This window comes from Polistes fuscatus, unplaced genomic scaffold (genome assembly GCF_010416935.1).
Source record: "Polistes fuscatus isolate 324 unplaced genomic scaffold, CU_Pfus_HIC Scaffold5, whole genome shotgun sequence".
NCBI classification, from domain to species: Eukaryota; Metazoa; Arthropoda; class Insecta; order Hymenoptera; family Vespidae; genus Polistes; species Polistes fuscatus.
In genome coordinates this window covers 7,787,914-7,805,813 of record NW_025113129.1, presented here as the reverse complement: position 1 = coordinate 7,805,813, position 17,900 = coordinate 7,787,914, and the positions used below count along the sequence as shown (strand labels likewise).

The 17,900-nt window shown below is 31.4% G+C and overlaps 2 protein-coding genes across 5 annotated transcripts; one reads left to right on the top strand and one right to left on the bottom strand.

Annotated features, from left to right (window-relative positions):
• Window positions 1–4,767: 4,767 nt before the first annotated feature.
• LOC122522303 lies at window positions 4,768–6,546 on the bottom strand. The gene is made up of 2 exons (XM_043643244.1): window positions 5,473–6,546; window positions 4,768–5,398 (listed from the first exon to the last, which is right to left on the bottom strand). Exons 1-2 carry the CDS (start codon window positions 6,321–6,323, stop codon window positions 4,990–4,992), a joined length of 1,260 nt encoding a protein of 419 aa, XP_043499179.1. The 5' UTR covers window positions 6,324–6,546; the 3' UTR covers window positions 4,768–4,989.
• Window positions 6,547–11,034: 4,488 nt separating this feature from the next.
• On the top strand, window positions 11,035–17,844 carry LOC122522301 (lipid storage droplets surface-binding protein 1-like). Of its 4 annotated transcripts, none has more exons than XM_043643239.1 (9): window positions 11,035–11,547; window positions 12,304–12,437; window positions 13,952–14,092; window positions 14,355–14,540; window positions 14,638–14,830; window positions 15,049–15,218; window positions 15,296–15,553; window positions 16,041–16,149; window positions 16,920–17,844. In XM_043643239.1, the coding sequence occupies exons 3-9, from the start codon at window positions 13,964–13,966 to the stop codon at window positions 17,375–17,377; spliced, it is 1,503 nt and encodes a 500-aa protein (XP_043499174.1). In that variant the 5' UTR covers window positions 11,035–11,547; window positions 12,304–12,437; window positions 13,952–13,963; the 3' UTR covers window positions 17,378–17,844. The 4 variants fall into 4 exon arrangements, with proteins under 4 accessions (XP_043499174.1, XP_043499173.1, XP_043499172.1 ...); XM_043643238.1 differs by lacking the exon at window positions 11,035–11,547 and adding an exon at window positions 13,237–13,306 and having other exon boundaries at window positions 12,285–12,437; XM_043643237.1 differs by lacking the exon at window positions 11,035–11,547 and having other exon boundaries at window positions 12,286–12,437.
• Window positions 17,845–17,900: the final 56 nt, after the last annotated feature.

Here is a 17,900-nt window from a genome sequence, read left to right as displayed (position 1 = left end):
TTTTTCATTCATGCATTCATTTGTAAGTTCGTTCGTTCTTCCACTCATTAATACATTCTTTCGATCCCCGATAGTGCGTATATGATACGTGTAAGATGCACGTAAACATACACACACATAGACGAAGAAGTAAAAACAGATTCGGCACGTCTGTCTCTGTCGCGAAGCCGAATAACGACTAAAGCGACTAATCGTATTTCTTTTTCGTGTCCGTTATGTATACATGTATGTGTGTGCGTGAGTAGGTCCACGTGGCTTGAAAAACGAGGGTAGAAGCTAATGAAAATCGAAATATGAAGAAGAAGAGAAGAATATAAGATAAATTGTTTATTTTCATTCACCAGCTAGTGAAAATTCTTCCTTATTATTTTGCCTTTTTTTTAAAAATTATTATCATTATTATTATTCATCTACTTATATCCTCGATTTTCTTGCCATCTAAGAAACAACAAATAGAACGTGCGCGTTAATTAGCCTAGCACACAGAGAGCGATAAAAAAGAAAAAAAATTACTTTTAACAAAAAATTAAATTAAAAAGAAAACAAGAAAAAAAACAGAATAAAGCAAAAATATTAACTAAAAAAAAAAATAAAAAAAAAACAAAAAACTTATACGAGTCGTAGAAATAAAGGACGAAGAATTACCAGAGAATGATGAAGAAAAAAAAAGAAACGGAGTATGTAATAAACAACAAAACAACAAAAAAAGATGAAAGCTGAAGAAGAGACAACAAACTGCTGAACGAGGTAGATATCGATATAGACGTGTCCGTCGTGTCTCGTGTGTGTGTTTGTAATAATGTGATTACGAATAAAAAGAAAAAATAATAAATGCAGAGATAAATAAAGAAAGGAGGAATGAACCGTATATATAAAAAACAAAAAAAAATAATAAAAAAATAATAAAAAAAACCGTAATCGCCGCCGCTACCGCCGCCGCCGCCGCCGCCGCTGCCGCTGCTGCCGCTGCTGCTGTTGCGCTGTGCCGCTAATTAACTTGCTGTTTGGAGTACCTATTCACCTGCACTGTTCACTGCCATTGCAGTTCGTATTTTAAATTCGTTGTACATAAACGTTTCTGTGTGTACAGCTCGATTTCGAAGCTATAAAAAAAGAGTTTACGTCTCTCGGAGCTTGTGAAGTTTAACCGTTAATGATTATGATTGCGATTGATAACGATAATGACGATGACGATTGATGATTATGATAATGATGAAAACAAAAAAAAAGGAGAAGTAATAGGATGTACATACATATACATACATAAGAAATGTGTATAGGATCGATGGGCACCTGGCACGTTAAAGTGAAAATAAGAAGACACAAATGATCGAGTTAGAAATTTTTGCAAAAAATTGTGTGTGTCATCTCTGTCTGTCAATCTGTACATACGTACGTTTGTCTGTCTGTCTGACTGTCTGTCTGTCTGTCTGTCTGTTTGTCTGTCCGTCTGTCTGCTTTTCTGTCTGTCTCTTTCTTCTCGAAGGATCCTCTTTTAATTTATCGGGAAAGATCTTTTAAATGCGCGACGGGACGAAATAAAAATGATAAAAACGGAAGAAAAGAAACATCGTGGGTCCTTCTTTTTCGTTGTTCTGTAAATTAAGATTTCGTTATTCTTGAACGACGATGATGGTGATGATGATTACGGGATTTTGGGAAAATGGGAACGTTGTCATATATTATGATTTTCAATGAGAAAAATGTGAAAAGCGAAACGGACGAGTGCGAAAGGAAGTGCCTCGTTGTTTATAAAAATATGTATACCTTGAGTTGATTCATAAATATATAAGCGTTGGTATAAATGTGAAATTGATTACGATAAAATAGTACTTATTTATGATTGAGTCCATTGCAAATTAGACATTCTTATTAAAAAATATGGTTTATTCATAAATAAATGTCAATCCATTATAATAAACTCTTGACTTATTTATGAATCGACTTTATAAAAGGGAGACTGAATTGTTTCTTTGTATTAAATTAACGTTACTAACTAAAGAATAAAGAATGAAAAGTCACTTTAAATATCTTGCTTCCTGTATCTTGTTCTTACTTTTGTAAGAAACTCATTATTGTATTGCTACTTTAAATAGTATAATAAATTAGTTAATTAATTGAAGAAAATATAAAATTTAAATGTAATACATTTGAATGTTTGAAAAAGTCTCTCTTTTTCCAAAAAAAAAAAGAGGAGAAAAAGAAGAAATAATAGAATGAAAAAAAGTAAAGTATCTCGTGAAACGCAAATCTTATTTAACGAAAACTAAACTTCGATTCTCGTCCCGTCGCGCAATACGTGAATAATCAGACATACTAATTCGTGTCACGTATAAAAATATTGGTAGGTGGTCTTTCGTGTGTGTCGTGACATTGTTCGAGATTAAGAGACTCGAAGGAAAAGATAAAGAATAAGAAAAAGAGATGATAAGAGAAGAAAGATAAGAATATTGAATAAGAAAAAAAGAAGGATAATAATAATAAACGAAATAGTACGAAATATAGATTCGATAAAAAGGTATTTGAAGCAAGAAAATAAGAAAAAAATATTACAAACTGACAAAGAGAAACAAACAAACATACAACAAAATAAGAAGAAGAAGAAGAAAAAAAACGAAAAAATAAAAAAAACAAACCAAGAAACTCGTTGGAGCCTTGCGTAGAGTCTCGTGTAGACGACGAATGGTCGACGATTTGCGTCCTGTCGCGACGGAGCTAATAAGAATAGCTTCGTTCGTGATCGATTTTTTATTAAATCGAGACACAGTTCGATGTTCGTTCGCTTTCGATTAACAAAACAACTTTTTTATGCTTTCGTCGAGTTCCTTTTTCAAACCCAGGATGCGTACGCACAAAGCGGAGAGAGAAAGAAGGATTTTTCGATAATCGTGATAAAGTTCCACCAGCATATTTGTTCTCGATCTCGTTAACGTCGGCGTTTTATTTCTACGAATGAAAATTCATTTTTATGTTTCTAAATAAATTCAATTCAATGACTTTTTTAGAACCGTTTATTTTTAATACTTAAATATAATGTCTGCGACAATTGTTTTCTTTCTTTTTCGTTTTTTGTCAAAAGTGGAAAGAGATTCTCGACAATTTGATTAGAAAATTAAAAAATAATAATAATAAGATGGAAATGTCGACAATGATGGAAGATCGAGGTACAATTTTTCAAGAAGAGCGGCTAAGCGTCGGCCCTGGCTGGTTCCTCGCGAGGAAATAAAAGCGTCGTGCACTCTTCTTAATAATTAAATCATGCACCGACTCGATCGATACATACCGTGTAATCTAATTCGCCTTGAGTTACACGCGGCGTATATTTTGTTGCGTGCATGTGGAACGTGTACGTGTATAAACGAAGTATAAATATTGATAAGCATATGCGTATAAATAATAAATATAAGTATATATACATATATATATGTATATATATAGAATATAAAAATATAAATAATGTGTGTATATATACGTATATAATGTGCGTGCGCATGACGTGTGTATGTATACGTGCGATTGTATTCTCGCGTTAATCCCTTTACCTTCGCCACGTTGAACGACACCTTTGCGTTTGATTATGGCATGGAAAGAAATTGTGTTATGATATAAAACAAGAAAAGAAAATAAAAGAAAGAAAGAGAAATAAAAAGAGAATAATATTTCAAACATTGCTCGGTGTTTGCATGAAGAACATTCGAAGGGGATTTCGATGGCCTGCGTAATTAATAAATTAATTAACTTACGACGATAAAAGTCCTCGTGGATGATTAAACATAATAATTTCTAATCGTGAAGTTATATATATACGTGTGTACTTTATTATCGACGCACTCTGATTCTTCCGTGCCACGAAATAACGCACGGGTAGTAACGTTTTCAAAGTGATTTAGATAAAGGGATCACCCTTGTGTGTGACAAAGGCTTACGTAACAAAAAAATAAATAAAAATTAAAAATTTAACAAAAAGAAAAAAAATGAGAGAAAGGATAAAGAAGATGAAGATGAAGATGAAGATGAAGACGACGGCGAAGATGAAAAAAAAAAAATAAAGAGGAAGACGAAGAGGTAAATAAAATTGGAAAATCTTTATGGACATAGGATCGAAAAGATTTCGACATGTGTATGTATATGTGTATGTGTAAATGTATGCACATACATATGTATGTATATAAATATATATATAAAAGGATTACGTTTGTGTACGAAGGGAAGAAGGGATTCAGGCGCGCCGAGTGTGTACGCCCACCTTCGATGCCTCATTGAACCTCATCTAATGCTTTTTTATCTGTACATTTACAATTTGTGTACCAATGAGGAACGTTGTTTAATCATGTTGTTGATGTTATTGTTAAAGAATGAGATTCAATATTGTACATAACTATATATTCATTATAATTGACGATATAAATAATTATATACATAAAACGTATGAAATTACAAGAGTCCCATTATGCCTCACGTTTCGGTGTGCGATATTCACATCAGAGTTTGTAATAAAATAGAACGGATGCCCTATTTCGAGCGTGTCCCGATTAGGGTAATACCGTTCACACGATCGATAAGATTGTTATTATTTTTTAACGTACTATACCATCATCGAATTTTAATATCATTTTTATTTTACATATTATTCGAATATATGATCCTTCCTTATTTAAAAATATTTCTTTGCAGAATAGAAGATATTTATATCGAGATTCGTTCATAATTCTATTTCAAGGTAGGTATAATATATTAATGAAGAAATTTCAAAATAAAATAAGGTACTAGTTTCTTTTGTAATTTATTTACAGCTAACATTACGAATACTTTTATTCAATTAATCGAATTGACATATCCGACTTTGAAAACTTAAATTATTATTTGTAAAATTTGTATTTTTAACAATATTAAAAATATTGCAATTATACGGATCATTTCGAAGAGAAATTCGATATTAAACTAAGGGGAAATACTATAGGTCGAATTTTTGGTAAAAAAAGAAAAAATTTACTTGATCAAATGATCATGTAACTCGAGCAAACCCTCGAGCATCCTAGCTCGATATCTCGGAACATTCTCGAATTGTCCGCAAATAAGAGGAGTCCTATCGACGTAAAGAACGCTTTCGAGAAGTTCAGGCTCCTCGCTGAAGTACTTGCTTGCCGCGCCAGGATCCAAAAGCATGATCGGAGTATTCAAAACACCATGAATAATACACATAGTACGTAAATCTTCGATGGACGATATAAATTCGGACCAGGGAAAGATCGTTGATATGTTTAAGTCTGCTTCTTTCAAGGCCTCTGTCATTGAATCATAATAAATTTTCAACAAGGTCTGGCCATGTTTGTCTCGTAATTCTCGACTAGTCGTGAATTGGAAAAAGCATAAAATATCATGTGCTGGTGGGTTGTACCTGAAGATTTAAAATAATATTACAAGACATTTGCTAAAATGAAAATCTGAAAGAAAATTATTTATTAATCTCACCTGGCTAATTGAAAATCTATCAGACAACACTCGATCGGTTTCTTATCTTTGTCATATTTAAATAAAATATTATTCGCCCACAAATCACCATGACACAAAACGTTCTTGTGCTTAGACGAAGGTGATAATTTATCCATGTGACTTGCGGATAAATCGATGATTTTTCCTTTAAATGCTTCTTTCTGATTATCATTAAGATTTGGTAAAATCCCAATCATAGAAACCGTACCCTTAACAGCTGCATCGAACATGGCCTTGCTTCTACCGTCTTTGAGAGACCAAAGTGTTTCTTGCATGCAATGAGAGAATTCGTCGTGAAGATTTCTTTTATATTGTTCCTCGAAGATAAACGATTTAGCATGGAACCTGGCAAGTGTTTTCATCAACACCTGGCAATGTTCAAAATCAAATGTTTCAAACTTATCTGTCATGACGAATCCTCTATTTGCCATATCTTCCAACACAATAACGTCATCCTCCAAACCCAAGAAACACTCTGGTATATACCTTTGTTCGGTCCCATCCAAAACTTCAGGAAAAACTCTGGTATAAATTTCAACCTCTTTTTTGAAAGTACCATATTGTTGAATGAACTCATATTGAGGACTACTGATAGGCGGTGGTATTTTCGTGAAGAAATTCAAATCTTTTGTTTCCAACGGCGTCATCGGTCGTGCGACCGTAGCCTTGAGTTTAAAATATTGACCCATGTAACCATTGACACCGTCTATAGGCACTAATTCGTAATCGATCAAAGAGAAATCCTCCATGCAATCTCGATGAAGTTTCTTTCTTATGACTTCGAAACATTCTTCGTCCTTTAAAATTCTTTGATTTTCTAGTTTACGCATTTCTATCTTGAAAATTTGTTATTTTAATTTTGGAAAATATTGGAATTACAAAAAAGAAACCAATAATAATCACGAAATAACTTGATAGAGTAACTAATACACACGTCTATTAAAAATATTTCGAATAATTAACTTTAGAAACGAACGATATTCCAATAAACGCAGGCGAACGTTCACTTGGACCCGAACGACGCCTACGAAAGAATACGTTGGCTCGTTCAAGATCAAGATACCTTTATATGCCTATTCTCATAATCACGTGAGCAAACGAAACGATAAATAATAGCTCGTGCACGTGTTAAGTTATTTCCTCCTTATTGCCACTGATTGAAGTTAATATTAGAAGACGTTGCACGAGACACGTCCTGCATAACCCATGTAAAACATGATGTGTCTTAATAATCAACGAATCATAGCGTGCTTGAACAAAAGATCAATAATTAAATGTGAAAGTATTAACAAAAAGTATAATCAATAAGTTGTTTATCACGCCAAAAAATAAAATTATTAATAAATGTGTCGCAGGGACAGGGTAAGAATTTACAACGTAATTTCGATCTTATTGAACGTTTCGTCCCTTCATCGGGACTTCTTCAGCAACTCGATCGTTAAAGTTCAGAGTCTCTTATATATTATTATAAAGACACATACATTCTTATATTTTTTAAATAATAAAACTGTACTTAACATCTACAAATCGTTATATCATAAACTGTTATATTTAAGCACGTAATCAAAACAATACTATTGTTTAGTTAATACACATTTATTAAAAAGTATAATTTTCCTAAATATTATTTTTCCCATTAAAACTTTCTTTGACGAGCAATATAACTCAGATTAGCATAAATATTAATTAATGACTTTTAACTGAACATAAACAAAATATACTTTTCTGACACGAAAATTAATCTTTCCAAATACTTACGAGCACTAAAGAACAATTGGTTGACATTTATGTCCTAAATAGTTTCTTAAATCCTATAAAAAAAATGGAATGCGCGATAATATATTTTTTATGTTTACAGTTTTATACTTCATTTGTTACATTCGTTTTATCCGTGTTACATAATTATGTTTACTGCATTTCAAAACATATTTCTTGATAACGAAACAAATAATTGTGGCATAATTTTAATAACAATTTTATTTTATTACTACTTCAGTATCGTCGTGGTCGTTGTTATCGTCGTTGATGATATTCGCGTGCTCATGTAAAACGGGTTGCATTATAATTTGAGTCACTTAATATATGTATATATATATATATATATATATATATATAAATATATGCTAGACTAAATTATTCTTTATTAATTAATTAGAGATCAATGAATAAGAGATAGTAGATCGATGATTCGATCAGTTGTTTCAATCATACGAAGCATCAACGAAAGTGACAAGCGTTTATAAGCAAAATTGAATGAATGACACGAAGAAATATCGTTCAGTCATCGTCTTCCTTTTTTACGTCTTACAATCCACGCAACCTCATTCGTGATTTATTTTTAGATAATATAGACGATCATTTATTAACGTCGATAAAGTTAAACATACGCAGAGTTAAAAGATCGTGTGATCTATCAACTAGATCATTTATGGATATGGAAACAAATTAAGATGGGAATTGATATTTAAATAAAAAATATCTACGAAAGTGATAACCGATTTTAATCATCATCGATCATTGTTCTTAAATGTCAAGTTATGTAAAAAAAAAAAAGAAAACAAAAAAAAATCGACAAAATCAGAAAATTTTCAAGGATACCAAAGTATCTTCACGATTCTAACCTGAAGGAAAGGTCGGATTAATAGAGAACATTTCTATCTAGAGATTTATCACTGTATCTAACTAACAAAGACTAACTAGCAATGTCAAACGAAAGATTGCCGGTATTCATCCAGTAAGAACATTAGAAGCTTACTTTTCAATGAAGGAAAATTGTGATAGAATTCAATAAGAATTTTTAATAGATCGTCATTCAAACATTATTTGCAAATGAAATATTCTAAAAAAAAATAATTCTTTTTGTCTTTTTTTCTTTTTTTCAACGACTAAACAGAAGATGACATACATACGATAAAACGTGTTGATCTATATTCTATCTAATTGTCATATCTAAGACGCAAAAACGTTTTCAACAGGAATGTCAAACGCGTTAACATTACTTTATGTACATATTTATATACATATGTTTGTTTCTTTATACATACTTTGAAACATATACGATTATTATCTTGTCAATATACTCATGCGTATATATATGTGTATATACATGTATATAAGCATAGATTAAAATGAATTGACATGGATAGTAATATCTAATAATATATATCTTCCTTTTCTTTAACACGTTTGTCATGCGTGTTGCAAGATGCTTGCTGTTTCCGTTGCACTTCGATGAAGAGTTCTAATATCAGCTGTGATTGATAGGTATCGATATTAAAAGAATTAATCATCGTGTACAGTGAGTACCAGGAGGATTCGTACCCCTACCGTCAATTTAAAACAATCAATATTTTCTTATAACATAATATCTCAAATTCTTATGCAAAAAATTATTAAAACTTAAAAAACAATAATTAAACTTAAATAATCAACTGCTACTTAAAAAAATAATCATTGCATTTTTATTATATCTTACGCAGATGCTGATACTCCTGTGAGATCAATTTTTGATTATTTAAGTAAAACTATATATCTCTAGCAATAAAATATTCCCTACAATAAAATTTATATCAATTTGAAAGTTTAATAATCCTACAATAGATTTTTGGGTAGAAAAATTTTAAAGCTTTGCATTATAAGCAAATATCAATTATTTTAAATTTACAATAGAGGTGGTTACGGATATTTCTGTGTGACTCACTGTATATTATATTACTCTCAATATTTTGAAATCATCGTAAATGATCAAGAAATACATAATTCTTAATTACGCCTGTATTCTCGATTAAAATTCATTTTAAAATTTTACACAAACCTAAGACGCATTACACGTAGAAAAAATAATTATCTTGTTTTTTCTCTTTTTTATTTGTGCTCAATGTGTGTGTGTTTAATGAAAGCTTATTAATATCGATGATTGGAATTAACCGTTGATATCAATAATCAACAAATTTATTAACATTATCATTCGCATATCTTTTTTGGTAGGAAACTTTATGCTTATATTAACGTGAATAGAAAAATGTATTCGAGCCTGATTTATTCTTCATAAAATGTGTATCATATATTCAATTTTATAATATTCTTTTAAACAATTATAATGTTTAATAATTTAACTAAAATGAAATGCATATAAGCGTGTCGCTGATTAATATTAACGAATATCATTGTAAATATATTTATCTAATCTAAATAATTGTATTAAGATTAACACTAATTATGTAATAATTAGATTAATTTATACCTATTTATTTATATCTATTATATAATTATATATTAAAATATTTTACAACACTAAACGACGAACATCAATAGAACAAATAAACCAAGTCGCGTTATGACTTATTTTGGAAAAATAAAATATTAATTTTCAAATGATCATCGATGTTACGTATACCTGGTACTAGGTGGTATCAGTAAAAAGGAGAGAAAAAAATAGAAAACAGAAAAAATGTATGAAAGAAAGAAAGAAAGAGAAAAATATTTTCCGAAAAATGAATTTTTTCGCAGTGCAGACACAAACTCGGTATGAAGATGAGAAAAAGAAACGAATAAGAATAAAGACAAGGAGAAAGAAGAGAAGCCATTGGTGCATATATATATATATCTCTCTCTCTCTCTCTCTCTCTTTTTTTCTTCTTTTTTTGTTGCACAGCACATGCAAGACCTCGATAGGAGACAATCGGATCTCATGGAAATGTAGAGACCTGAAAAATCGCCTTAAAATGAATAAGTGTGAGTATATCGTTTACAAACTTATACATGCATAGATAAACATACACATATACGCATCGATCTACCATTTACACATTTACTGTGTTCATGCGAGTGCATGAGTGAAAAATTTAATCGCTTCCCGTTTAAAACCCAAACGCGAAAACTTTTACATGATTTGAACTTTAAACATAATTGCGATTGTCTGTCAGAGATAATTTCGATTTTTTCGATCATAGTTTTTTTTCCTGAGTTAGAGAGAAAAAGAAAACTCTTCGAGGAGAATGATAATGATAGGAGAAGGAAGAATAATCAAAACTAGACGTTTCAGTTCATTAAGAAAATTCCTAATTAGTTAAGATGACTTCGAACGTTAACTCGGTTCCATAGATCGATGTATCGAAGTCTAACATGTAATCTACAACCTAATTTTTTCTTTTTTTCTTCTTCATATAATCTAAACAAAAATACGCGAAGAATTTATTATTTACATGATAATATAATTTTATTTTAATTTTTATTTTTATTCTATTATACTTCACTTCTTTTTTTCAATTGAAATAGTCCAGGAGTTCAATTAAAGGTTAATACCATTCTATAGAATTTTCAAAAAATCAAAAATTTTGTTTTAGCCTAAAATGTTCTTTAGAAACCTGAAATCTGATGGAAAAAGTTTCATAGAAATGATATTTACAAGGATATGCAATGGTGGCCAAATACTTTCGAGCACTAGTGGTATGTGAACAAAAAATATTAAAGGCCTCGGAGAAAAGGGAAAATTAATCGGGAAGCTTGTAGTTGTAGATGAACTTTCGATCTACTACGGACTAGCCAGCCATTTGTCGTAATCATGATTCTATTGAAAAAAAATGAATGACATTAAACCATAAGCTACCGACTTATGATAAACCGTAGCAAGAGAAATGTTCTCCTGGTTAAAATTCGTGGTGTTCGTAGCAAAAAGCGAAACTCATTAATACCTTGCACGAATATTCGCAAAAGCAGCTCTCTCACAGGATATTTTCAATGTAATAAAACCGATTTACGAAGGAATTGAACAAAAACGATCTCCTTAATAACTGCATAGAGGTTTATATCTATAATGATGGATTAATTAGTATTACGAAGAACATGCAGATACTGGGTACAGCGATCAGTTGAAATTGCTGCAATTACTGTGTGCAAAGTGATGCGCGATGTATCTATCGACTATTCGGAGCGATCACTCACTGAAAACACAAAAACTGCTCGGCTGTCATAAAAATCAACCGGATAAGAAGAAAAGGAGAAATATACAAATATCGAAAGCTAATTGTATGGTCCAGCCATCGCAGACTAGAGGTAAAACAAAAATTTCATGAAATAATTTTATGTGAAACTTTAAACGCTTATATATCAAAATTACATTTTTCCTAAATTGCCGGAGTGTCATGACAGCAGCTTATGACCAATCGACTTAAAATGTATACAGGACCCATATAATTACATTACTTATTGAAACATTTTTTGTCTAATGATCTTTTTTCTCAGAATAATGTTATCCAAAATTTTACATCGATAACTATCAATTCTATCGTGCACCATTTTTACAACAAACAATATTTTTTTAAATATCTTACATTCATCGAAAGATAATCTATTGTAGAACTGAGAAATATATAGATTTATTTTCTAAATCAAAAATTTGAGAAGAAATCTATTCGACAGTGTTGCACTATTGTACACTAAGCTGTGACGCTGCCATTTTGTAACAACTTGCAATGGAAAAATTTGTGAATGTTGTTGAAAATGTGTATAATAAAGGCCTGTAAACGAATGTTGTCTTGCACTTACCATATTCCCACAAAAAATTCTCAAAAATAGTCAATTTTTCGTAGCACTAGACATCATTGGCTCTTAAGCGATTTTATCTTCATCAACAGACGAAATGCAACAAAAATGATGGGTGTGGAAAGAAAAAAAAGAGGAAAGAGAAAAAAGATGAAAAAAAAAGGAAAAAAAAATTTTTTCTCAATGCGCCATAACTGTAGCCATTCTGCGGACAGCATATAATCGGCAATGTATCATAGGTCAAACTTAAGAGATAACGTTTCACAGTTCTCGATGTGCAGTTAGCGACGCGTTCTCAGACGAAACACGGGACTTACCACCATTCTGTGTCAATCGTGTTGTCAAATCCAAACTGGCGACGCGTGATCGCCTAAGTTTGTATCGTCGACGAAAACTTCAAGGTACGTACAAATCATTAGAATTTTTCGATACTCTTTAGGAAGAGAAGGAGGATTTATCGTTCCATATGTATAATCGTGATCGTACACATGAGTGTACGAAGAGAAAATGTTTATACATAAGTGATATGATAGAAGTAAGATAAACAAAATTAGATAAATGAATTTATAAATATTATTAAATATTAATAACGATTGATCGTTAAAGATGATAGCAAATAACAAGTATCTATGTACAATATTTTCCTATGTACAATATATATTAAATGAAAGATATTTAAAATTTTTATCTCGTTTTAAAAAAGATTAGCTAACTTTTAAAACGCGATCATTTTTATTTATCATGATTATTTTTCTAAAGGTAGATCTAAAGTCAAATAATTAGAAACAAAAGAAAAGATAATTTGGCACTAATAAGAATTATTGAGCGGCTCGTTGTTGAAAAATAATAATAGCGTACGTTCAAACTCAGGAGATGTTCGAACACGATATTTATCTATTTATATACATAGATAAATACATGACATATGCGTGCTTCGTTCAGTCAGCCCACTCTCGTTCTTTCTTTCTCTTCTCATTCTCTTATTTTCCTTTAAATTATCTTGCCCGTCTTATTCTTAATTGCTTTCTCATTCGTTCTTACTTTCCCATGTTATCTGCTTCATGTTATTATTATTTTCTCGTGCTTGTGTATCCGGCGAAATGACGCTAACTTTTAATCGTTAATTAAAACGGCGCTCATTTTGATGAACGATTCTTTCAATGTATCTTCTTTCTTTCTCTCCTTTTTTCTTATCTGCAGAAAATATCCAAAGAGAAGAAACCAATCGAACGAATGAAACAAGATATTCTTACATCTAATTCGTGATCATGTAAGTTTTTGAAAAAAAAAAGATAATTAATAAATATATGTTTGATAAAATAGATATGTAATATATAGATTTAATATTATTATGCGAAAGTTTTCGTTAAAACGGAAAATCATCATTGCCGCATTCTACAAAAGGTTAAAATGATTTCGATGATCTTGGATAAATCCGATAAGACATTCGGGTCTCTTGATCATGACTTATAAATTATCATAAGACAAAGTCTTTTCTCTCTCTCTCTTTTTTCCTATCTTACAGTAATTAAATAAAAATGTTAAAAACATAAATAAAATGATATTATAAATAGGATTCTTCTCATAGAACTGATCTTTCGTTTCGTTTGACTTTTAAGATCGTCGTGAACCTCAATAACAACGATGTTACTAATTGATAAGACAGGAAAGAGAAATGTCATTGCTCTTCGTCCTGCGATGTAGTATCTCGTCGTTTCTGTTTGTTTTCTTTCGTTTTTCTTTCTTTCTTTCTCTCCCAAAATCCAATTCCTTTTAATACAACGTTGTTCAAATTTCATGATATGTATCCACGTACACATGTATAAATAAATAGATTATCCCATATAAGGCAGAGGAACGTGCGATCTTATTATTTTGCAAAAATATATTTTTGTTCATTTTTATTTTCTTTTAGCGACGGCCAACAATGGCGCCAAGCAACAAAATACAGATTAATTCGGATCTATTGCAGTTTGAATCGATAACAAAACTATCGAATCTGCCAATCGTCGAAAGTAGCATATACATCGCTGGACATGTTTACAAAAGGATAAAGGTATCATCGGCTTATCTTTCCTCCTTCGATTGGTAATAACTTCATTTTCGAAAAATTTCGAGCGATTATCCATTACGAAAGTTGTTTCTTCTTTTCTTTTTATAGATAATTAATCATTTTTGTTTAACCTTTTTCTAATTTCGACTCACTTTTATAATCATTACTCGACTTCTCTTCTTCTTATTTGTTTTTAATAATCTTAATTTTAAGAAATTTCCTTAATCGTAACAGAGTAAAAATATGAAAAATAAATTGTATTTAGAATGCGAATGTTTTGATGAATTGGAGTCTCGACGCAGCTGAAACATCACTTTCACTGGCAGCTGCTTCGGCTAAACCAGCGATCTTTACTTTCAATGGACCAATCACTACAATCGATCAATTGCTATGTAAAGGAATCGATATAGTTGAGCAGAGAGTACCAGCAGTACATATTCCTCCGCAACATGTAATTAATTATTGATTTTTTTCTAAAATTCGTTTCTCTTTAAATGGCAATGCTTATTTAATGGAATAATTTGTTCCATTTCTTATTGAACTTATAGATGTACTGGTACACTCGAGAATACGTAGCAAATAAAATTTTAAGGCCAGTTCTGCTGCGTGCTGGTACTATGAAGCAAATTGGGAGTCACGCTGCCAGTGTTGCAGTCGACACATTGGACAGTGCTCTAACTATGGCAGATCAATACGTTGATCATTATTTACCTGATGATCCAGCTGATAAGACAGTTGATGGTATTATTTCTTTTTATCGTAAATGTATTATTTAAACTCTTTATCAATTTGTTTCAATATATTTCTAATTCTTCTTGAGCAAATTTTCATTACATTCATTTGATTTATAAATAAATGCTGTTATAAGCATAGAAATAATGTAATAAAACGGACCTTACTTATTTAAATAATAAATATATATATATATATATATATATATATACATATATTTATAATAGAGGTTGATACAAAGCAAGCTGTTAGCAAAACGACTCGTACTATTCAACACGGTGCAAGATTTTCAAGAAAATTACAAAGAAGATTAACACGTCGTACGTTGGCTGAGGCACGAGCTCTCAAAGAACAAGGTACCGAATGCATTCACGTGTTTCTTTACGTAATTGAATTGGTAAGTACTAATCTCTTTGTAAAATGATATAAATCACTTTTTAATTAAAATCTAAATAATTGATTTTTCTTTGTCAGATCGCAAGGGACCCTAAATTAGCGTTGCACAAAGCTAAAGAATTATGGGCCACATTGAGCCTACCCGAACCCGAGAATCAAGCACGTCCTACAACTTTGGAACAATTATTCGTCTTATTAACAAGAGAATCAGCAAGACGCATAGTTCATCTCGTGAATGGTGCAGCATCCTTAGCTGCAAGAACGCCACGACGAATTGGCAAACTCCTCATCAGGATTTCCCGACGTTTACTGACGTTAACGGATGCCACATTGAAGGTCGAATCATCGAATTCTAGATTGAAAATTGGCCGATCAAAAAAGTGGTTTAATATCGATCTGACCTCTCTTTCCTTTTATGTTTTATATTTCATCGATTATAGTATAGTTCATATAAAAAATTACATCACTTATGCGATATTTTACAGTTATAGTTTAGAATCGAATTTCGACGAGAAAGAAAGAAATAATACGGATAATAATACCGATTCGTAAATCAATAATAATGGAGTACTTCTTTTCTCAAAAGAAAAGAAGAAACTCAGATCGATCCGAAACCACCCTAACGGATTGCAATGCATATATCACATATAATTTGAACATTATATATTATATACATAAAATCTTCTATCGATTCGGTCATTTATAAGATAAAAGAAAAATACAAAATAGTCGAAAAAAAAAATAAAATAAAAAGATATTCTCTCGATAAATAATAATGTTACAAAATGAGATAGAGAATTGGCAAAGGATTTTTGGTGCGTAGGCGGTATCGATTATCGGGACAGAAGAGACGACGCAGACGCAACAGATGTCCATGATGCTTCGTTCGGTGGTACGGAAGCTCGGAACAAACACGAATAGGTTGCTGGTGCGTAAGTACTCAATGCGACGTCGGCGACGAAGACGAGGGCGACGACGGGCTCCTCGACGTCGTCTTTGCTCGAGAACAGTCCGTCGTTGTTCGAACGAATCTTTCAAATGATCTAACATTACTACTTTTTATCATTTTTACCTTCCTTTTCTTTCTTTTGTCATCCTTGATCACTCTGTCGAGACCGAAGATACTAAACGAGGATGCACTTAATGTGTAAAGAAAGGAATATAATTATCGGCACGGTTCTTTCAACGATAATTGTTTTTAATTTTCATTTTTTATGTTTTTCTGACGAAATTTATTATAATTACGATTATTACAATTAATATATATATACATAGATAGATAATATTGCATCTTTGTTAACGCTATATCTTCTTTTATTTTTTCATTGAAATAAATAATCGGACAGTAATACCTTGTTACAATCTTTCCCATCTCAACTCGTAAAATCTGAAAGAATGAAGATATAAAATTAAAAAAAATTTTTTTTAAATAAAAGGAAAAAATGTGCCGTGACGATGATGATTTTCTTTTAACATTTTTGATCGCATTGTAAAAACAAATAATTTCTGTTCCTTGATATTATCAAAAACAGCAAAACTCTTCAGAGTTTTTGTAGTTTTAAATGAAATATCTTGAATATATTAATTACATGAACAGAAACGATTATTAGAAATCTCTCCTTTTTTCATTAAAAACTATCAGGGCGTATTAATTTTGGAAAAAAAACACCGGCTCACTTATTCCCGAGCGATATTTCTTCAGGAACTGCTAGCGGCACTACTTGCTTATCCTCCAAGCATGAAGGATGCAACGACTGCAACAACGACGGTATCAAAAAAAACAACGGGAACAGGAACAAGGACAGGAATAGAAAATCCAACAACGACAACAGCTACAGGAACAATAGTGACAAATACGACGTCAAAGTCGAACCGAGTACAAGATCTTCAACAGAACCACAGCAACCACACGTCGATGACTTCCGATCCTCCGGTAAACGGTATCGAGTAACCAAGCAGAACCTGGAAACTGTCTCGAGCGGGTTTCTTTCCCCCTCAGGGAACGAAAAGCTTCTCGATTACGCGCCAAGGTCAACGGCACATAGAAATGTTATTACTACTACTACTTCATCATCATCATCATCAACGTCATCGTCATCATCATCATTGTCATGTTCTTCTACTTCTTCACGTAAACGTGTAAACAGCAAACGTTCTTAACCGATAACGTGTAAACAAATGGAGATAAAAAATAAGAAGGAGAACGGTTTCACTTCAAATTAACCGAGAAAATATGTCTAAGACAAAAATCATCATTTTTATTAACTTCTTTTCTATTATAAAACTAGATTACATCCATAACACTTAGAGAGAATAAGAAAAATAAGTGTGTTATCACGGTAATACCAACTCGATCGAAATTTTCTTTTTCTTCCTTTCTCATTTTCTTTTTGTTTTAATATTGATTTACTTTTTTTTTCTTCTTTTCATATACATATATCTAAGTACGTAATCCATAATGATTCGGGGTAATAAGATTAGGAGTTTAGAACGAGGAAAAATCATCTCACCGTTTTTAACAATAATCGTAAGTATAAGCGTCAGATAATTAGTTATCTGTATTGGTTTCCTACTGTAATACGATGTTATTGCTATTGGTGAAAAAATAAATGTATCTATAAAGTTAACGAATCGTCGTTGTATGTGTGTGTGTGAAAAGTTTTTTTTTAAATTATTTAAATTA